At 38.4% G+C, this 22,794-nt stretch overlaps 1 protein-coding gene across 3 annotated transcripts in view; it reads left to right on the forward strand.

Annotated features, from left to right (window-relative positions):
* SMARCC1 (SWI/SNF related, matrix associated, actin dependent regulator of chromatin subfamily c member 1) overlaps positions 1–22,794 on the forward strand; it is a 170,918-nt gene that overhangs the window by 27,681 nt on the left and 120,443 nt on the right. For all 3 annotated transcript variants that reach the window (XM_044253682.1, XM_044253683.1, XM_044253684.1), the window contains exons 4-6: positions 7,606–7,687; positions 9,149–9,241; positions 12,650–12,719. In XM_044253682.1, the coding sequence (XP_044109617.1) occupies positions 7,606–7,687; positions 9,149–9,241; positions 12,650–12,719 (245 nt within the window). The remainder of the gene's footprint in view (positions 1–7,605; positions 7,688–9,148; positions 9,242–12,649; positions 12,720–22,794) is intronic.

The following is a 22,794-nucleotide window of genomic DNA, read 5'->3' on the forward strand; positions in this document are numbered from 1 at the left end:
TGTACTTGAGGACAGTCTCAAAGTGAGATGACTTCTCCTAAGTCACCTCTTCTGGAACTTGCTTGTTCTGGAACATGCACCAGTGCAATGGAATATTTTTAGGTGAAAGAGTTTAGAAGGATATGTAAAGTTAAGATGTCTTTAAATTAAAAGGGAGGCCAAGAAAGAAATAAAGGTTAAAGTTGAAGACTTTTAAGAGGAGTGAGGAGTAAGAATTTTTCCAAGTCTTGGGGCACCTTGGGTGGCTCAGTGGGTTAAGCGCCTGCCTTTGGCTCAGGTCATGGTCCTAGGGTTTTGGGATCAAGTTCCGCATTGGGCTCTCTGCTCATCAGGGAGCCTGCTTCTCCCTCTGTTTCTGCCTGCCTCTCTGCTTGTGATCTCTCTATCTCTGTCAAATAAATAAATAAAATCTTAGAGAAAAAAAAAAAGAAATTTTCCAAGTCTTTTACTCACTGTACCAGAATCCTCTCCTTTCTGGTGTCATTAGACACTTAGTTGCTGTGCACACTCACCTCTCCCCCAGACTAACATGCTTGCAGGGAGTGGATCACTTACAGTCTGACCGTGCATATTTTAGTGACCACCCACGCATTTGGAAGTCTGAATAGTGGCCTGTCATCTTGACAGTGCCTGGAGCTTTCCCCAGGCCCAGCATACCCCTGTGAACCTCGTTTGTGTTCTCCAGTTAACCTCACATTCTAGCTCCAAAGTTTGCTCATTTCTTCTAATGGCCAAACATTCTCTTTTTCTCTTGTTTCTGTTTGGTTCTTTCTTACTTCCTGCTTTCTTTAAGCTTTCAGTGATGTCAAGCTGGCTTATCACTTACGAGGTTAAGTGGGAACACTGAACAGACAATACATATTAAGATTCCAGAGTGAGTGAATATGATCTTTCTGCATGTCTCTAAATAGTCAGAAGTGAGTACCTTATTTGTAGGTTTAGTTAAAGGAGAAAACTGTGGGCTAATATTACATATAGTTGTATATTACTGAGGGATACCAAACCAGGGGGATTTTGACATCTTATGGAAATCTGATAACATTTCCTGAAGTAGAGATTAAATACAGCCAAACTCAACTCAATAAATGTCAGTGTCCTCCTGCAGAGTGATTAGAATCCTGTTTATTCTTACAGTTCTGTACAGATTACTATGCATTGTAATCCTGTTTCATGCCTTTTAAAGAGATGATTGACTGAAAATATTTTGTGTTTTATTAGTTTTACTTGACAGTGGTGAAACCTAGGCTTAGTTAACAAAGTTCAGGATTTGTCTTAATGTGAGAAGTGGCCTTTTATTTTTACCTGTGACACAATTTGCTGCCAACATTTATTTCTTGCAGATATGCTCAGACCTACTTTTCTTTCTGCTTTAAGACTTGGTGGTTCAGCTTTTATTCCCTGCCTTCGAAGTCTTCTGATTTTCATTTTTTAGATATTACCACAATAAGTCTCGGGTAATGGCTTTCAAACTTTAGGATCACTTGAATCACTTAGAATATTTTTTTTTTTTTTTAAGATCTTATTTATTTATTTGATAGAGAGATAGCCAGTGAGCCCAAGTGGGGAGGGTGGGGGATGGCTGAGGGAGAGGAAGAAGCAGGCTCCCCGCTGAGCAGGGAGCCTGTTGTGGGACTCCATCCCAGGATCCTGGGATTGTAACCTGAGTTGAAGGCAGGCCCTTAACTGACTGGGTCACCCAGGTGCCCCCACTTGGAATACTTTTAAAAATATAGATTACCGGGCTTCATGGACATACGTTGTTAACTATCAAGTGTGGTATGAAAACTGAAAATCTTTATTTTCAAAAAGTACTCTAAATGGTTGTCAGGCCTTACTTTGAGAAATGCTGGGTAGTGAGGCTATCATTCTAGCACAAACATGGTTTAGATTTTTTTTTTTTAAGATTTTATTTATTTATTTGACACACAGAGATCACAAGTAGGCAGAGAGAGTGGGGAAAGCAGGCTCCCTGCTAAGCAGAGAGCCTGGTGCAGGGCTCGATCCCAGGACCCCAATACCAGGACCCAAGCAGAAGGCAGAGGTTTAACCCACTAAGCCACCCAGGCTGAAGTATTATCCTTTTTATAGCATATTTTAAAATGGCCGTCTAGCTTTTAAATTTTTTAAAAATAATATAGCAAGAATCCAAACCACTTTAATTATCCACGTCTGCTTCTACGTAGTAGACCTCCCTCCCTGCATGTATGCCTACCTGTTTCAGGCTGTTTTATCTGTAGACTATTTGCCACCCTTTTGGAGTGTGGCATACAGGACCATCCTTCTGTTGCTGGTCTCCATGGTTTTGTAGCTTGCCATTATTAGACAAAGCCCCCTTATGCTTGAGGCCAACTTCCCACAAAACTGTTCTGCTATACTGTTGTCTGCTTTTCGCCATGCTCCCAGCTCAGTTCATTTTTGTCTTTTCCTTTCCAAGTTTGCTCCTGAAGCCCTTCACACCACTTTCCAAGGAATTAAACTCATTCTCCAGGATCCTTTGTTGACTATTTTTATTCAACTTTATTTTCTATCTGAGGTTGAGGATGAGAAGGGAACATCCCTAACGTAATCTCGTAATCTCGCAAGAGGCACAGAATTAGAGCAATAAAGCTAATGAGGGCCCTTTTGACAGTCAGTATTGCCTTTGATTGAAAGGCTGCCATGAGACATTGCCTGGCAGATTGCTGGAGGGAAACAAAGCAGAAGACTCATTATTAATTAGTAAGCCATCAATGGAGTGCTCATATTTACATTTTAAATGACCAAACGTTTTAAAAGCCAGAGAATTACATGTTCATGTGTTGTCTCTTCTAGTTCTCTGCATTAAGATTCAAAAGGCTTTATAATTTTAGTTTTAATTTGCATTTCCCTTATGTGTAGGTTTGAGCATTTTTCTATATTGTATAAAGGAAAATTTAAATACTCTTGGTAATTTCAAAATAAGAGATTAAATCTTTCAACTAGAGGTTATACTATATTTACTTGAGTTTATTTCAGTTTTTCTTTTTCAAGATTTTTAAATTAATTAATTAATTAATTAATTAAGAGCATGAGTGGGGGAGGGGCAAAAGGAGAGGGAGAGAGAGACCCTCAGGCAGAACCTGACCCTTGCTTTCATGACCTGAGAGCACCACCTCAGCTGAATCCAAGAGTCAGATGCTTAACCGACTGAGCCACCCAGGTACCCTGTTTCAGTTTTTCACAATATCTGTATATTTTAAATACTTTCTTTGCTTACATAGCATATTGCTGAATCAGGAAAAAGCTTTACTCTGTTGTGTTATTAAATTATTGGTAAACCATTTTAGTTTATTATGGAAAATATAAACTATAAAAGAGAATAATACAATGAACTGCCATTTACCTTCATGCACCTTCAACTTTATGTAATTTCATTTGTAAATATTCACTGTTTCTAAAAGCATAGGATTTTTTTTTTAAAGCATAGGATTTTGCAGGGAAGAGGGGGAAAGATAGAGAATTCTAAGGGATTCAGGGTTTGATCTTTACAACCCTGAGATCATGATCTGAACTGAAATCAGTAGTTGAACATTTAACCAACTGAGCCATCTAGGCGCCTCATGAGATCTTTTTTTTAGGTAATCTCTGTGCCCAGGATGGGGTTCTGAGATCAAGAGCTGCATGCTCTACCGACCGAGCCAGCCGGGTGTGGCTAAAGAGCTTAGGTCTTTGTATACATTCATTCATCCATTTATTTATTTATTATATGCAGGCTGCATGCCAAGTGTGGAGCTTAACTTAGGGCTTGAACACATGACCCTGAGTCAAGACCTGAGCTGAGATCCAGACAGAGTCAGGGGCCTGACTGACTGAGCCAGCAAGGCGCCCTGGAATAGGATTTTTTATAAAGCATTATAACAGTGACATTGTCACAACTAGGAAAATTATCAATAATTTTTCAGTGTTATTAAAGAACTACTTAGTGTTCAAGCTTTCCTGATTATTTCATGGATGGTTTTTATGTTAATTCATACTTTATATTAATGTATTTTTTAATTAATTTATATTAATAAGTATTCAAAGAAGATTCATACGTGACATTTGGTTGATGTGTCTCTTTCAGGAAATTGGGGCACCCGGGTCGGTTAATAGGTTAAGATTCCAGCTCTTGATTTTGGCTCAGGTCATGATCTCAGGGTTATGAGATCATGGATCCTGCTTTAGATTCTCTCTCCCTTTCTCCTTTCCCCTCTCCCCCTTTAAAAAATAAAAAGAAAATTAATAGTTTTCCTCCTGGTCTCTCTTCCCCCTCTTACCCTCGCCAGTTATTTTTTTACAAAAGTAAGTTGTCTTATAGACTTCTGTGTTCTAGATTTTGCTAATATGTTCCCTAGGATATCGTTTAACATAGTCTTCTAAATTTCTAGTAAAGTGGAGTTAGAGCTAGATGCTTAGCCTGATTCAGCTTTTTTTTTTTCGGTGGGGGTGGTGGTCAGTAGTGCTTAATAGATAGACAGTGTTGTGTTCCTCCCTCTGGGAGGCATGGAGGCATACAGTATCTGGTTGTTTCTGCTTGTAATAGACTGATGTTGATGTTCAGTGCCTCTAATCATGCTATCATTACAGCTTCACCAAGCTGTAGCATTTAAATTTTGAAAAAATTAGAAAGTAGGTATTCTAATACATAGATTTAGGTGCTTACTGTTTTTTAGGTAATTTTTCGTAAAAGCCTGTTACTCTCTCATTCCTATTTCATTCCTATTTCATTTCATAGCTGGAATACTGAGAAATTTAACTCACCAGTAATTAGAAAGGCAGAGTAAATTCTTAATTTTCTTTTTCTGTTTACCAGAATCATTTAGCTCTTAATCTTTGTTTGCAGGTAAATACAGGCAACCTTATTTTAATTTGTTTAATGAGTACTTTCAAACTATTTCTCAGATTTCTGAGAGTGATAATTCCTTTCAGTCTCATCTGAATCATTTACTAAGGAAGCAGTTTCTCTGTGAATAATATGAATAAAGGCTTATACAAGCAATTCTGAAGTAAGACATTTCTGGATATAGTTTGTTATCAGAAGCCTGTGAAAGACTGACCTCTTCTTTAGAAAGAGGAGGCACTCACGTTTCTCTCCCTGTGTTGTGCTGAAAGAACCAGTGGAAGTCCCTTTGCTCTAATAGGGTTGTGTCAGTCAGGCATGTGTTATTCTGTTGTTGCAAATTGCTTGGCATTTCTGACCTACTCCTTCCTCAGAAGTTAGGAAAGGAAGATACTAAACAACCTAAAAATGAGACTTAAGGATTAAGTTCTGTGTACCAAGATTAAATCAAGGTATTGATTTAATTGACTTGGGACAAAGGTCCCTCTTACATGTAAAGGCCATTTTTAAAGCTATAACTAGTTCCTTTCCAAATTACTTATTTCTGTGGCTTATTGGACGCTTTCCTTAATTTCCAAATTGAAGCTTAGTCAAAATAAATACTAATTTCCTGAGTGGTATGCTTTATAAAGCCACACCTTTTTTTTTTTTTTTTTTTTTTTTTTTTTTAAGATAGATGTGAGGAGGGGCAGAGGGAGAGGGTGGGAGAAAGAAGAATCTTCAGCAGGCTCCATGCTCAGAACAGAGCTTGACACAGAGCTCAATCTCATGACCTTGAGCTCATGACATGAGCTGAAATCAAGGGTCGGATGTTTAACGGCCTGAGCCACCCAGGTGTCCCTAAAGCCACACATTCTGCTGGCTACTAGGGCTGTATATAATAGTTTTAAACAAACCTGGTCTTTGCCCTCAAGGCATCTAATGAGCTGTCTTAGCAACAACATGAACAGCAATGTGCACGGGATGTATTAGGAGCATGGCAGAAGACAGGAATAGCTTCATAGGGAACGTGGCTTGTGGCAGACCCTGGAGGCGATAGTATCAAGCCCACAGAGTAGGTAGTGACATACAAGAAAGGCTGCAGAGTTTGGAAGAATGGTTGGAAGTGTGGGGTGCATCTCCTGGTTAAATAAAACAGGATAACCTGAGAGGTAGAGGATGAGCTCTGCATTCAGACTGCCTAATCCTAGCTAGCACATAGTAGTAATGATTTAAAAATATAACCATTGGGGCACCTCGGTGGCTCAGTTGGTTAAGCAGCTGACTCTTGCTTTCTGCTCAGGTCATGATCTCAGGGTCCTGGGCCTGAGCCCTGTGTCAAGCTCTGCACTCAGTGGGGAATCTGTTGGAGAGTTCTTTCGCTCTTTCCCTCTCACTCTGCCCCTCCCCTTGCTATCTTTCTCAAAATGAATAAATCTTTAAAAAAAAAACCCAAAACTAAAACAAAGTGTTATAACCATAGTTAACAATTACTGATCACTTACAGGCTAAACAGACCGTAAAAAGACACGGTCTTAAGCCCTTAACATATATATGTCATTTGACCTTCACAAAAAACTGTAATGGGCCATTGTATTCATGAAGAAATTGATCCTTGGATTAGTAAATCACTCCAGACTACATAAATAAAAATGGGTCAGGATTAGAACCCAGAACAGCTTGACTCCACAGCTCACACTCTCTATTACTGAGCTATACTTTGCCTGGAATTAAAATGGGGCAAAATCAAAGTAAGTGTTGAATAAAAGATATGGTGAAAGAAGCATTCAAATTTATTAATATTGAATCATATGGAAGTGGGTGAGATTAGACAGACAACATTAGAATGTTATGCTTGAATACTTACATAAAAAAAATTGGGGAGCGAGAAAAGATAAATAGATGAATTTACCAGATTTAGGACAATAGTAGGCCCAAGGAGAGCACAGACACTGATGAATTTGAGCAAATGACTTTTAAGCATATAGAAACCAGATAAATTTTCCTTATACCTGAAGAACGGTATAATAGTTCACTGCCTTTGGAAGTGTGGACTCCTTTTCTAGATGATGTAAAATATCTTAGACTTAAGAAAAACAGGATACTTCATGGAATGGGTTCTTCATTTTTTTAAGATTTTAAGATCTTATTTTATTTATTTATTTTCTTTTTTAAAGATTTTATTTATTTGACAGAGAGAGAGAAATCACAAGTAGGCAGAGAGGCAGGCAGAGAGAGAGAGGGGAGGAAGCAGGCTCCCTGCGGAGCAGAGAGCCCGACATGGGGCTCGATCCCAGGATCCTGGGATCATGACCTGAGCCGAAAAGGCAGAGGCTTTAACCTACTGAGCCACCCAGGTGCCCCAAGATTTTATTTTTTAAGATTTTATTTATTTATTTGACAGACAGAGATCACAAGTAGGCAGAGAAGCAGGCAGTGGGGGTAGGGTTAGCAGGCCTCCGCGGAGCAGAGAGCTCGATGCGGGGCTTGATCCCAGGACCCTGGGATCATGACCTGAGCCGAAGGCAGAGACTTTAACCCACTGAGCCACCCAGGCGCTCCCGGGGTTCTTCATTTTGATTGGAGTGGACCTTAATGTCATAGTATTTAACGTTTTATGAAGATTTTGACACTGTTTTCTTACACTGAGAAAATACCCTCATATGTTTTGTAGAGCTCTGTTTTAATTTCCATGTCTTTACAGTTCATTTGCGTTGAGTGCTAACACTAAGTTTTGCAGTTTTGTCGAAGGTAGAAGACAAATTAACTAATGATTTTCTTCTCTTTAGGCGTAGGTTTGATCTACAGAATCCATCCCGAATGGATCGGAATGTTGAAATGTTTATGAACATTGAGAAAACATTGGTGCAGGTAACTCAGAAAGTTTAATTATTAAAATTGTTTTCCATTTAATATACTCTCGGTTCTAAAATTGGCTTTATTGGACTGCCAAAAGATCAAAGGAAGAAAGATTTTCTAAAATCTGGTCTGTTATTTTTATGGGTTTTGGGGAATTAGAGCTATAAAGTATGACTAAAATTTGTCATTTATAGAATATTGATCCTAAACGTCTTGTGAAATAATCTGTGGTATTTCCTTTATTTTGATACTTATAGAGAGAGAGAGGGTGAGAGGAAGGGGCAGAGGGAGAGGGAGAGAATCTTACAGGGCTCGATCTCATGACCTGAGCCAAAATTAAGAGTCACATGAGGGCGCTCAGTGGGTTAGGCTGCTGCCTTCGGCTCGGGTCATGATCTCGGGGTCCTGGGATCGAGTCCCGCATCGGGCTCTCTGCTCAGCGGGGAGCCTGCTTCCTCCTCTCTTTCTCTGCCTGCCTCTCTGCCTACTTGTAATCTCTCTCTGTCAAATAAATAAATTTAAAAAAAATCTTAAAAAAAAAAAAAGTCAAATGATTAACTGAGCCACCCAGATGCCCTCATACTTTCTTTCTTTATTACACTTAATCCATTACTTGAATCTCTTTCATATTTAATATAAACACTCTCAATCTACTGGTTATTCATTTATATAGTCTTTTTTTTTTTTTTTTTAAGATTGTTTCAGGGTTGTACCATAAATACAGATCTTACTTCCCTAACTAGGTATAATCTGGAAGAGAGAACACTTAGTATTCTTCTTTTCTTTCTAGTATTTTTATTGATTGGTAATTTTTAATGATTACTGAATTGGCCTTCTTGGGGAGAGGCAGCTGGCAAAGATTCAGCTAGGTATTATCATTAACTTGATGCCTGAAATTTGTCTCATGAACTGCTAGCTAGAGAAACAATTTTTGTGGTTGGTTCACTGATTTTTTTTTAATGATGATTTGAGGAGTTAATATGCATGTTTTAATCATTGCTATTTGTAAGTTTAGAAATGGAAAGAGGAGCTATAAGTAACTTAAATAATGAGCCAAAATGGCATTCCCCTGGGGTCCTCTCCCCTCTCACCCAATAAAAGGTGTCGATGGAAACACTACATTAGATTTGGACTGTTAAGGTCAATTCAGGTAAGATTGGCTATACAAGTATCAATATGTGAGTGTGGTACCTTAATGAAAAATAAAAGGAATTTCTTTAGGTTGTGATTATGAACATTTTTTGCCCAGGTGTACTTAGCTACAGAGAAGGGATCTGAGGATGGCATTAAGTGGCTTTTTGAACGCCTAGGTTTTATATTGAAATGAGCCCTCTGTAGTCTATACTAAAAAGCATCTTCCCGTTTTAAACACTATGGCTTTTAATGTCAACTTTGGCCATTAGGGTAATTCATTAATAATGTGACATCATTTCAAAACCAAGAGAATTTCAAAATCTGTTTTTTCTTCCTTAGAACAATTGTCTGACCAGACCCAACATCTACCTCATTCCAGACATTGATCTGAAGTTGGCTAACAAATTGAAGGATATTATCAAACGACATCAGGTAATAAACATGATCACTTCAGAAAATTGTATAGTATTAAGCTTATAAATTTCAATAATAATGTCTTTTATTTTCTGTATTTATCTGCATTAAATGAAAGTTCTCTCTCTTTGGGTTCTTACAGTACTAAGTTTTTTCTCTCCACTCACCTCCACTTCTTATCCTAGAAGCATTTTTCTTCCCCCTTAGCTTTGTTGAGATATAATTGACACCTAACACTGTGTAAGTTTAAGGTGTACAATGTGATTTGATGCACATCTGTATCCAAAATTAGCATTTAATAAACATTGGTATGGAGTCATTGTAATCCTATTGTAAATACGCTTATGTATGTAATTTATTTTTTTAAAGATTTACTTAATTTTATTTAAAAAAATTATTTTTAAAGATTTTGTTTATTTGAGAGAGGAGAGGAGAGAACGAGCACGAGTATGGGCGAGGAGCAGAGGGAGAGGGAGAAGCAGATTCCCTGCTGAGCAAGGAACCTGATGTGGGACTTGATCCCAGGACCCCGAGATCATGACCTGAGCTGAAGGAAGACACTTAACTGACTGAGCCAACCAGGCGCCCCTAAGCCACCCAGCACCCCTAGATTTATTTCTTTGAGAGAGAATAAGTGCAGGAGTGAATGCAGGCTGCAGGGGCAGAGAGAGAGGGAGAGAGAATCGCAGGCAGACTCCCTGCTGAGTGCAAACCCAGTAAGACCCTGAGATCATGACCTTAGCCAAAATCAAGAGTTGGATGCCTAATGGACTGAGCCATCCAGGTGCCCCTGGGTTTATGTAATTTAAAGAGACCATGTGATCTATCTATATATATATATATTTTTTTTTTTTAATTTTATTTATTTATTTGTCAGAGAGAGAGAGAGGGAGAGAGAGCAAGCACAGGCAGACAGAATGGCAGGCAGAGGCAGAGGGAGAAGCAGGCTCCCTGCCGAGCAAGGAGCCTGACGTGGGACTCGATCCCAGGACGCCGGGATCATGACCCGAGCCGAAGGCAGCTGCTCAACCAACTGAGCCACCCAGGCGTCCCCCATGTGATCTATATTACTCTAATCACAAAGTCAAAGTAGAAGTTGATGACACAGTTGTTGGTAAGAGGAGATCAAATATTATTTCAAGTAAACCTATCTTTCCTCACCCCTGCCACCCCATTGGTATGTATTGTATTTACATTTGTGGACTGGAAAATTCTGTTTTCCCCATAAGCTTACATTCTCTTGATTCACATGTGCCAGTGCTATCTTCGGATGTCTTTCCCTCCCTTCTCTAACCTCATTTTAGGCTGAGACTTTGGGTATTTACATGCAGTAAATACCCAAATACCCAGTTTGTGGCTACATGTGGCTGAACTATAAGCAACTCCGTATCATGGTGAACTAGCTGAGGAGACCCAGGTAGAAGATAATTTTCTGAAATAACATCATTTGAGTGACAAAGTTTTACTAATCCTTAGGATTAGTTGAGAAACCTCCTGAGATACCTTTATTTTTTCTTCTGCAGGAGAGATTGCCAGTTGTGTTATGTTTCAGTAATCAGTAAATACCGTTCAAGTTCCTAAAGCAAGGATTTCTAATACCGTTTACATTTGGAGATTTAGTAGTGTTATCTTACATGCAACATCCCTACCAAAGAGAAAAATGAGATAATTGTGCTATCGAGTCAGGCTGTCTCAAGTCCACTTCCTTGTCCCACCAGCATTTTGACTTTGAACCAGTCACTTAACTTTCTTTTCTCTTTGGGACTGCTTACTGGAGTGGCTGTCAAGTGTAGTTTAATTATATCTAGAATGTTAGAAGGCCGAGACAGAACAAATTAACCTGCTGGATATTACCTCCAAGCTGAAATTACCTACTCTTATTGCTACCATGTTAATCCTGGAAAAAGCTTATATATTTTCCACAGTTGATACTGAACATTTAGTTCCCATTTTTCTTAAAGGCCTGGCTTAGCGATTGTATTCTAGGAATAACCTCTAAAGGGACATAAGGATCTTCCTGGTTTCATAGGCTCTTAGGGAAGAGACAGTAAGCTAATAATATTATTGAATACTGATGATTAGGCCTTTCCTCAAACACTGAAAATGCATTAAGAACTCCAGTGTTTGAGTACTTAGAGTGTACCTGTCCATATCGTTACCTCATTGCTAAATTGTTATAATTCTTGTGAAATAGGTATTATTACCACCTTATTTCACAGAAGACACTGAAGCACAAAAAACACTTAGATATTTACATCACCCAAGTCGTAAATGGTAGAGCTGAAGTTCAGATCCAGGCCTAACGGACTCCAGAGGCCAAAATCACAGACGTTGTGCTCCTCTGACATCCCTTTTTCAGCGTCTTTTGTGGTTGTTCAGAAGTGTGCCCAAATACTTGTAATGATTGAGAATGCCTTGCTTTATTGTAACTAATTCATTTTAGAGAGTCCTAGATTTTAGAATTTTAGAATTTCTCTTCAGTTAGAAATAGCATTGTGTTCTTCTGATTGTAATAGTTAGTAAATATTCACTGTCAAAGATAAAATTCAGGAAATACATTAAAATGCTGCTTATACCTGATTTTAAGACACACACACAAACACAAAAAGACTTGTCCTCATTCTTACGATCTCTGGAATGAACACTTTTATATCTAAATAGCTTCCAAGTAGGGGCGCTTTGGTGGCTCAGTTGGTCAAGTGCCTGACTCTTGATTTGGGCTTGGGTCATGATCTTGGGATCTTGGGATTGAGCCCTGTGTTGAGCTCTACACTCAGCACAGAGTCCATTTGCCCTTTTCCCTCCCTCATCTTGTGCGTTCTCCCTGTCTCAAATAAAGAAGTAAATAAAACCTTAAAAAAAAAAAAAAAGGCTTCCAAGTCATATTCTAGATTATATGCAGTAGTCTAGCTGTGGCCTAGCTAGACCTTAACCTTAGTATTTATGTCATCCACTATTCTAGCATCAACTTAAAAAACAGTAGTGTACATACATGTTAGAGCCAAGTGAAATGCCCATCTTATATGTATATAGCTGTAAGTTATGGCTCATGGTCATAGTCTTGCATTATTCAGATAATTCTGATGATTTTGGAGTAACTTTTAGATTTAGAAAGAGTCGTACTACAGACAAGGTTTCCTAGAGAGATACACAGAGAATTAGGTAAGAAATACTTGCATTATTTTTCTATACAACAATATAAACTGTGTCTATAGAAAATTTAGATGTTTTTATTTGTACTTGTTAATAATTGTTTTCTTTGCTAAAAATAAAAATATTATAGTCTTGATATATATGTGTGTGTGTATATATATGTATAACATAATAAATAAGTAATGCCTTTATGATTCTTAGGCAATTTGCATCTGGCATTGCATAGTCTGTTTGCCATGTGCTTTCCCCTTATGTTGTTCATTTGCTTTCCAGGGGACTTTTACTGATGAAAAGTCAAAAGCTTCCCACCACATTTATCCATATCCTTCCTCACAAGAGGATGGTAAGTTAATTTCTGGTTATGAACTCCTACTTCACTAGATTTTAAGTTTTATCAGAGATTTAAACAATATTACTAGCTTTTTGAAAAAGAGACTTTTAAGTATTAAATAACTTGCACAGATTATTTAAATGTAGTGTTCTGTTTTTTTGCTGAATTGGTCTAAGCAAACTAATTCTTTGATATCCAACTTTCTGATCATTGGACTTTTTATATATTTCTTTATTATTATCTGGGTGTTAAGTTTAGGTCTGCCTTATGTATTACTTTTGTTAATGTTTGCTGTGTTGTTTGTGTTCTGAAAATTAAAAGACCTTGCAAAATGAAAGAACATTTCTGGGGAAGATGGGCTTACTGGCTGTCTGAATGGGGCCCATCAGCAATATTTTAGTTTGGTGAATTTATAATGGTTCAGATTCTGAACTTCAGCTTTTCTATCCTGCAGGTTGATTTTCTCAGTGGCCAGAGTTCGATAGGGCTATGGAAACTGATTTGTTGAGAAAGAAAATATGAATTAATAAGTTGAATTAAAATAAATTGAAATAAAATAGGAATTAATAAATTAACCAGATTAATTTGAGAAATAGGTCTTCTATAAGGGATCAAGTCTTCTGGTTAACATATCCCTGTAGGACATCTGTATAAGAAGCTAAGTTATATCAGATTTGAGTTGCTAATTACCCCATGCTGAGTATTTTTTCTGACCAGTGCAGTTAGGCTGGAAGTCAGTGACAACAAGATTACCAGACAGTCCCTGTATGTTTGAAAATTAAGAAATATATTGCCAAGTAATCTATGGGTCAAAGAAGAAATTACAATGGAAATAGAAAATCTTTGTAACTAAATAATTATTTAAATAATTATTTTAATATTATATATTATATAATATGTAATATTAAAATATGTATTGTAATAAAAATATTAATTATTTAAATAATTAACTAAATAATTAAATGATTGATAAGGTATAGGAATGTTAAATTTTGTTGGATACAGCTGAAGCTCTGCCCAGAGGAAAATTTGTATCTTTAAATGTGTTTGTTAGGAAAGAAGAAAGACTGAAAAATCAGTGATTCACCCATCTTTCTCAAGAGATGGGAAAAAGAACAGCAAATTAAACCTAAGGAAAGAAGGAAATAACTAAGGGTCGAAATTAATGATGTGGAAAATATACAGGAGCAAAGTGCTCAGCAGTGTTAGAAATGGTTCTCAGGAGGGGCGGCCTGGGTGGCTCAGTGGGTTAAGCCTCTGCCTTCGGCTCAGGTCATGATCTCAGGGTCCCAACCCCACGTTGGGCTCTCCGCTCAGCAGAGAGCCTACTCCCGCCCCCTCCCCCCCCCCCCCCGCCCCGGCTACTCCTGATCTCTCTCTGTCAAATAAATAAATAAGATAAAATAAAGAAATGGTTCTCAGGAAAGATCAGTAAGGCTATTCAAATCGTGCTGCAAATAAGCAGGAGAAAAAGAACAGATAATGTCAGGAATGGAAGAGGGACATTGTACGGATCCTATAGATGTTGAAAACAATTGATAGGTGAGGTTGCTTGATTGCTTATGCATGGTGGCAAATCTAAGAAACCATTGCCTCATCCAGAGTCATCAAGTTTTACAACCAACTCTTCTAAGAGTTTTACAGCTTTAGCTGTTACATTTAGGTTTTTTCATCATTAGTTTGATAGGTAAAAGTTTTATTTTATTTGTTATAGTCAAAAATCACAGCTCTGTGATTATTATGCTTTTATAAAGTGAGAAACTTCAGCCTGCCTTTAGTGTTTAACTGGTGGTTTCTCAGCCTTTTTCCTGTTAGGTAATAGCAACTGGTGTCCACTAGGTGGGGGTGGTGGATAGCTATGATGTTAGAATACTTGGTTGCAGGCTCTGTTTCTCTAATAAGTGTTTTAGCATGTGAGCTTTTGAGAAAAATTGCCTTTTTCAAAAGATTTTAACTGTAATTGTTACATCTGGCTATTTAGTGATTCCTTCGTGGTGCTAGTTTTATTTTTCTATTTTAATACAACCTAGTTCACTGTGTATTGATGATGCTTGCTTGGTATTATCAGTAGTCAAAGCAGCTGTTAGGAGATAGCATTTGGAGGCTGTTTTTGAAATATAGACATGATTTGGCACACTGTACAATATACCTTCGAATAACTGTCAGGTAAATGTTGACTCTCAGCAAAGCCTTGTGCTGGGCTCCTTACAAGTACTTGTTTTCAGGTAAGTGTGCAGATGATAACAGTACCAGCCACAAACACATTAGAAGCCGTATCATGAAATCCTTAAAAAGGCAGTATACATACTTTAATGAGGATTAGTCAAAATTTAAAATAAAAGGTGGTATTTAATTGGCCTTAATCTCTTGGTGAGATTTGGGTGAGATGTTGGAAGGGAGTTGTTATTGTTGTCATTGTTAAGCGAAAGCATAGAGGTAATGAATTACGAACTTTGAGGGAAAGGAAATGGCAAAGTTTGGCTGTATATCTCAGTGTAATGGGAGAGAAGAGTAGGTAGTGAGAGGACAAAGCTCTAGTGTAGAGTGTAGCGTAGAGTTTTGTTTTATTAGGTGGATGAGGGTGAGGGTAGATAATATTGATGATTTTGGTGGAGAGAAATGTGCAACCATGGCCATATTCGGAAAATGTCCTGGGAGCTGATTTCTGGAGTGTATGATCTAAGGAGACTGGTCAGAGAGCAAGACCTTTGGGACACTGAGTTAAATTGCTGAGTGAGGGAAAATTGTGTCATTGGATGAGATAAATATTTATTTATTTATTTATCAGGAGAGCAAAGGAAATTTGATGGCAAGCCATCTTAAAGCCATCCGTATCTTAAAAGTCATGGGAATATAAGGAAAGCATTTTAGAATGCAGGAGGTTGACAATGGAACTGTCCTATAAAGAAATAAAAGTGAGGCCTGAGACAAGGGTTTTGGATTTGTCAGTAAGGAAATAATTGGTAACCTTTGAGAATGAAGTTTTGGTAACTTGCCAGTGAGAGTAAGCTGTAGAGTTGGTGGAAGGTCACCAGTTTCTTAGAATGTGTGACAGGGAAAAGAAAGTAGAGGATGCCACCTAGCAGGTAGCCTGCCTTTATCTTTCAAGATTTGGCTTTATAGTTTATTTCTGGGGCAGAACAAAAGTAAACTGAAGTGCATAATAGAGTTGAAACCTAGAAGGGATAGAAGGATTGATTTAGGAATATGGGTTGAATTACTGGTTTTAGCAGAAAGAATATTTCCTTAGAGATGAAAATTTTTGAAAAATTGAGATACTTATAAGAAGAGGAATCTAAATCTTAACTCAGAACATTTATTTAGATGAGTGGATATGTCCCTTAGGTTTCCTTATCTTTATTCTTGTAGTTCATTTGACTTGAGAATTTCAAATGTTCCATCTTTGAGTTCTCAGATCTTTCTTCGGGTTGGTCTAATCTAATGTTGTATCCTCTAGTGGAATTTTCAGTTCAGATACTCTATTCTTTAACTCCAGAATTTTATTTTTTTTAAGATTTTATTTTTATTTATTTGACAAGAGACACAGCAGGAGAGGGAACACAAACTGTGGGAGTGGGAGAGTGAGAAGCAGCCTCCCGCTGGGCAAGGAGCCTGATGTGGGGCTTGATCCCGGGACTCTGGGATCATGACCTGAGCCGAAGGCAGACGCTTAAAGACTGAGCCACCAGGCTCCCCTAACTCAGAATTTTTGTTTGATTCTTTTTTATAGTTTCCATCATATTGTTGATATTGTGTTATTGTTCATGCATCATTTTCCTTGTTCAGTTGTTTAATGTGTTCTTTTGTAGTGCGTTGAATTTCTCTAAAACCACTATTTTAATTTCTGTGTATCAATTTCATATTCTGTCAACTTTACTGAATTCATTTATTCTAAGAGTTATTTGGTATAGTCTTTAGGATTTTCTAAATATAGTAGCATGAATTCTGCAAATTCCGATCGTTTCGCTTCTTCTTCAATTTGGATGCCTTTTATTTCCTTTTCTTGCCTAATTGCTATGGCTAGGACTTCAATACTGTGTTGAATAAAAATGGTGAAAGTGGGTATCCTGATCTTGTTTCTGAGGTTAGGGGAAAAACTTTCAGCTTTTCACCATTGAGTATGATGTTAGCTGTCGGGCTTGTCATATATGGCCTTTATTATGTTGAGGTATGTTCCCTCTATCCCACTCCCTATCAAGAATTTTTATTCATAAGTGGATGTTGAACTTTGTCAAATGATTTTTTTTTCTGTATCTGTTGAGGTGATCATAGGTTTTTTTGTCCTTCATGTTGTTAATATGGTATATTACTCTAGATTGATTTGCTGGTATTGGACCATCCTTGCATCCCTGGAATAAATCCCAGTTGCTGTGATGTGTGATCTCTTTAATGTATTGTTGAATTTGGTTTGATAATATTTGCTTGAGGATTTTTGCATCTGTGTTGATCAGGGATATTGGCCTATAATTTTTTTTTTCTTGGCACCCTTGTCTGGTTTTGGTATCTGGATAATGTTGGCCTTGTAAAATAAGTTTGGAATGTTCCTTTCTCTTATTTTTTGGAAGAGTTTGGAAGGATTGGTATTAAATCTTCTTGGAATATTTAATAGAATTCATTAGTGAAGCCATTTGGTCTGGGACTTCTGTTTGTAGGGGGTTTTTTAGTTACGGATTCAGTCTCTTTACTAGTAATAAGTCTGTTCAGATTCTCTGTTTTTTCATGATTCACTCTCAGATGGCTATATGTTTCTAGGAATATATATGTTCTAGATTGTACAGTTTTTTGGTGCTTAATGGTTTGTAGTAGTTTCTTACAATCATTTTTTTTTTTAAGATTTTATTTATTTATTTGACACAGGGAGAGAGATCACAGGTAAAGAGGCAGGCAGAGAGAGGCGGGGAAGCAGGCTCCCTGCCAAGCAGAGAGCCCGATGTGGGTCTCGATCCCAGGACCCTGAGATCCTGACCTGAGCTGAAGGCAGAGGCGTGAACCCACTGAGCCACCCAGGTGCCCTACAATCATTTTTGTTTCCTTTTTTTATAAAGAGAAATTGAAGTTTATTTATTTATTTAAGATTCTATTTATTTGACAGAGAGAGAGATCACAAGTAGGCAGGGGGTGGGGGAAGCAGGCTCCCTGCCAAGCAGAGAGCCTAATGCAGGGCTTGATCCCGGGACCCTGAGATCATGACCTGAGCCGAAGGCTTTAACCCACTGAACCACCCAGGCACCCCAATCGTTTTTATTTCTGTAGTATCAGTTTTACCATCTCTTTCATTTCTGATTTTATTCATTTGTGCCCTTTCTCTTTTTTCCATGACAAGTTAGTTTTATTTTTTATTTTTTAGAAGATTTTATTTGTCAGAGAGAGAGAGCGAGTGAGCGCAGAAACGGGGAGCACCAGAGGTGGAGGGAGAAGCAGGCTCCGTGCTGAGCAGGGAACCCGAAACAGGGCTTGATCCTAGGACCTCGAGATCATGGTCTGCGCTGAAGGCAGATACTCAACCCGTGGAGCTACCCAGGCACCCCAATTTGTTTATTTTTTTCAAGTGACCATCTCTTGGTTTTTCTGATCTTTTCTATTGTCTTTTAGTCTCTGTTTTATTTATTTCTGCTCTGATTTTTGTTTGTTTGTTTGTTTTTGTTTTTTTGTTTTTTGGCAACAAAGTAAGGTTCATTGAGTGATAGCAAAATGATAGTACAAAACTCCCAAAGAGGGAGGGGACCCGAAGGGGTTGCCCTCTGCTCTGATTTTGGATACTTCCTGCCTTCTACTAACTTTGGGCTTCATTTATTCTTCTTTTTCTAGTTCCTCGAGGTATAAAGTTAGGCTGTTTATTTTAGATTTTTCATGTTTCTCTGCCTGCCTCTCTCCCTACTTGTGATCTCTGTCAAATAAATTAAAATAATGATAATGATAATAATAATAATTTAAAAAAAAAAAAAGAAGAGAAAAGCCAGAACATAGGATGTATGTTCTACTCTTCTTCTTTCTCCCTACCAGGGGAGAAGTTGGCATTTGGGTGCTTTCTCCTGATCATACCCAGTTGACCCAGCTCTGTCTGTGGCATTACTGGTTTTCTGGTACTTCAGTAAGTCATTTAGATTTTGTTTGTTGTCATTGACCACCACACATCTAAAATAGGTCCGTTCCATTAGTGCTCTGAGTCAGGTGAGGCAGGCAGCTCCCCAGGTCCCCAATAATTTGGAATATTGGATGCACATTCACTCTTCTCTTTTCAGCCCAAAGGAGAAGGAGCTTTCCCTCCTGATCCTGCTGAGCTCTCCTGGCTTGGGAGAATTGCTCTTGGGGTTGATAGGGTTGATAGGAAATGGCTCTTCTTACTGTTACAATGCAGCTGTTGTCAACTTGGAGCTTGCCTGAAGTACTGCAACTCCTTAATTGGCTCCTAGAGTGCTCATGAAGACTTCTTAGGTGGTGTATTGGTGTTAAGTCAGTATCTCTGTGGTGCAACAAGTTCTGGGGCCTCCTGTGATGTTACTTTGCCAGTGTTACATCATGTACATTATTCCCTTGATGGCCAAATAACATTACCTTGTTTGGATATACTACCTTTTGTTTAGTCATTTGTAAGTTTATGAACACTTACATATAATTAATGCTCTGTGTGTGTGTGTGTGTGTGTGTGTGTGTTGGGGGTGGGGAAAAGGAGAGAGAAAATCTCTAACAGACTCCCTTTGAGCATGGAGCCTGATATGGGACCTGATCCCATGACCCTGAGATAATGATATGAGCAAGTACCCAAGAATCAGATGTTCAACTAACTGAGCTACCCAGGTGCCCTTCTGTGCTTGTATTTTAGTTAGACTATGTCTTTATTGTTAAATTGTGACAGTTAATAAATATATTCTCAGTTTGGACTCATTTTACTCATAAAACTGTGGTGGTTTTATCGGTTCTGTGTAGCATATGATTATATCTGGGAAGAATGTAGATTTGCTACTTGGAAGATTTCCAAAGGCAGTCATTGCCACAGGCTCTTTCTATCAAAATCAGCTGTAAAAAAAATGGGTATTCTTTTTTCTTTACTTTCTAAAGCTGTACAGCCTTTGAAGATAGATTTAGTATTCTGAAGGGCAGTTCTTACTAGTTAAGAGTCAGTATATTTTGTTTGTTGCTATGTAGTGAGTTATGAAAGACCCCCAGGCGTCCTCTTCACTTTTTCCTTAGCTATTTTGAAGCATTGTGGTCTGAAAATGTGCAGGGAGCGATCCTAATCTTTTGGTACTGGTTGAGACCTGATTTGTGACCCAGGATATGATCTGTTCTGGAGAATGTTCTGTGTGCATGAGAGAAGAAGGTGTATTCTGTTGCTTTGGGATGGAATGTTCTGAGTATGTCTGTGATGTCCTTCTGGTCCAGTGTGTCATTTAAAGCCTTTCTTCCTTGTTGATCTTTTGCTTAGATGGTCTGTCCATTTCAGTGAGGGATTGTTAAAGTCCCCTACTATTACTATATTATCGTCGATGTGTTTCTTTGATTTTGTTATTAATTGGCTTATATAACTGGCTGCTCCCATGTTAGGGGCATAGATATTTAAAATTGTTAGATCTTCTTGTTGGATAGGCCCTTTAAGTACTATATAGTCTTTTCTCATCTCTTATTATAGTTTTTGGTTTAAAATCTAATTTGTCTGATACAAGGATTGCCAACCCAGCTTTCTTTTGGTGTCTGTTAGCATAATAAATCATTTTCCACACCCTCACCTTAAATCTGGAGGTGTCTTTGGGTCTAAAATGAGTCTCTTACAGACAGCATATTAGTGGGGCTTGTTTTTTTGTTTGTTTGTTTTGTTTTGATACCCTGTGTCTTTTGACTGGGGCATTTAGCCCATTTAATTCAGGGTAACTATTGAAAGATATGTATTTAGTGCCATTGTATTGCCTATAAGGTGACTGTTACTGTATATTGTTTCTGTTCCTTCCTGATCTATGTTACTTTTAGGCTCTCACTTTGCCTAGAGGATCTCTTTCAATATTTCTTGTAGGGTGATTTGGTGCTCACAAATTCTTTAAGTTTTTGTTTGTTCTGGAAGCTTTTTATTCTCTCCTTCTATTTTCAGTGACAACCTAGCTGGATATAGTATTCTTTTTTTTAAGATTTTTTTATTTGACAGAGTTTACAAGTAGGCAGAGAGGCGGGCAGAGAGAGAGAGAGAGAGAGGAGGAAGCAGGCTCCCTGCTGATTGATGTGGGGCTCTATCCCAGGACCCTGGGATCATGACCTGAGCTGAAAGCAGAGGCTTTAACCCACTGAGCCACCCAGGCGTGCCTGGATATAGTATTCTTAGGTACATTTTTTTCCTAAATTTAGTTCTCTGAATATTTCATGCCAGTCCTTTCTGGCCAGCCAGGTCTCTGGATATGTCTGCTGCTGATCTAATGTTTCTATAGATCTCTTGTCCCGAGCTGCTTTCAGGATTTTTCTTTTTCTCGGAGACTTGTAAGTTTTACTGTTAGACGATGGGGTGTTGTCCTCTTTTTATTGATTTTTGAGGGGGTTCTCTGTGCCTTCTGGAGTTTGATGCCTGTTTCTTTCCCCAAATTAGGGAAGTTCTCTGCTATAATTTGCTCCAATATACCTTTTGCCCCTCTCTTTCTTCTTCTTTTGGGATCCCAGTTATTCTAATATTATTTCATCTTATGGCATCACTTACCTCTGGAATTCTCCCCTCATGATCCAGTAGTTGTTTATTTCTCTTTTTCTCAGCTTCCTTATTCTCCATCCTTTGGTCTTCTGTATCACCAGTTCTTCTGCTTCATTTATCCTAGCAGTTAGAGCCTCCATTTTTTATTGCACCTCATTAATAGCCTTTTTGATTTTCACTTGGTTAGATTTTAGTTCTTTTCTTTCTGCAGAATGGGATTCTCTAGTGTCTTCTATGCTTTTTTTCAAGCCCAGTTAGTATCTTTACAATTGTCATTCTGAATCTAGTTCTGGTAACTTACTAAGTTGTATTGATTAGGTCCCTGGCAGTTGGTACTGACTCTTGTTCTTTTGAGGTTTGTTTTTTCATTTTGTCATTTTGTCCAGAGATGAATAGATGAATAAGAGAACAAAATGCTAAAAGGGTAACAATGGCCCCAGAAAAATATACATCAAACAAATCAGAAGAGACCTGGGGTGGGGTGGGGGTTGGGGGGAGAATATGATCAGACTGGTGAATAGAACAGAGCCCACACTAGATTTTGGGTGTATTTTGCCTCCCAAAATTTTAAAGAAAGGAAAATATATATACAAAAATAAGGGTAAATATGATGAATGATGGAATATGACTATACAGATGAAAATTTTAAAAGATTTTTAAACAGGAATTGGTAAGATATTGGTTGAAAAAGGAAAGAAGAAAATTCAAAAAAAGATAGAAAGAGAAAAAAAAATTAAAAAAAATTTAACTTTGAAATACTAAAGAATCATGGGGAAAAAGCCATGAATTCCATATGCTGTATTCCTGTAGTGCTGGAGTTTTGCAATTCTCTTTGATTGGTAAACTTGGTCTTGCCTGGATGTTCTTGCTGATCTTCTGGCGGAGGGGTCTGTCGCAGTGATTCTCCAATGTCTTTGCCTGAGGTGGAATTGCACTGCCCTTGCTGGCATCCAGGCTAAATAATCTGTTTGGGTTTGCTTTTGGTAGCTTTTGTTTCCTGAAAGCTTCCTGTACAGCTTTGGAGGACGAGAATGAAAATGTTGACCTCCCAACTCTGGCCCCCTAGATGCTGAAAACTCAGGGGCCCTCTCCTCAGTGAGCCCTCAGAGAAGAGCATTCAGTCATTCCTGTCTCCCTGGTCTCTGGTGGTGCTCCGTGCTCACCTAGCCTATCACCGAGCATTTCTGTCTGACGCACGGCCTCATTTGGAGTCTTCAAACCCAGCAAATTCCTGCAGTGTGCTCCCGTGCCGCTTCTCCTGGTGGAGGATGGGTGGGTCTCCCTGGATCTGCCCCTCGTTGGGTCCCTGCTTGAAGAAATGTGGCCCGACTGTGCTGTGGATCATGGTTTATGGCATCCTTGAGCTTAGAGCCCCCTCCTCAGCTCCATCTTTGCAGCCAGCTTCCCTGCTCTGATAAC

This window comes from Neovison vison, chromosome 6 (genome assembly GCF_020171115.1).
Source record: "Neovison vison isolate M4711 chromosome 6, ASM_NN_V1, whole genome shotgun sequence".
Lineage (NCBI taxonomy): Eukaryota > Metazoa > Chordata > Mammalia > Carnivora > Mustelidae > Neogale > Neogale vison.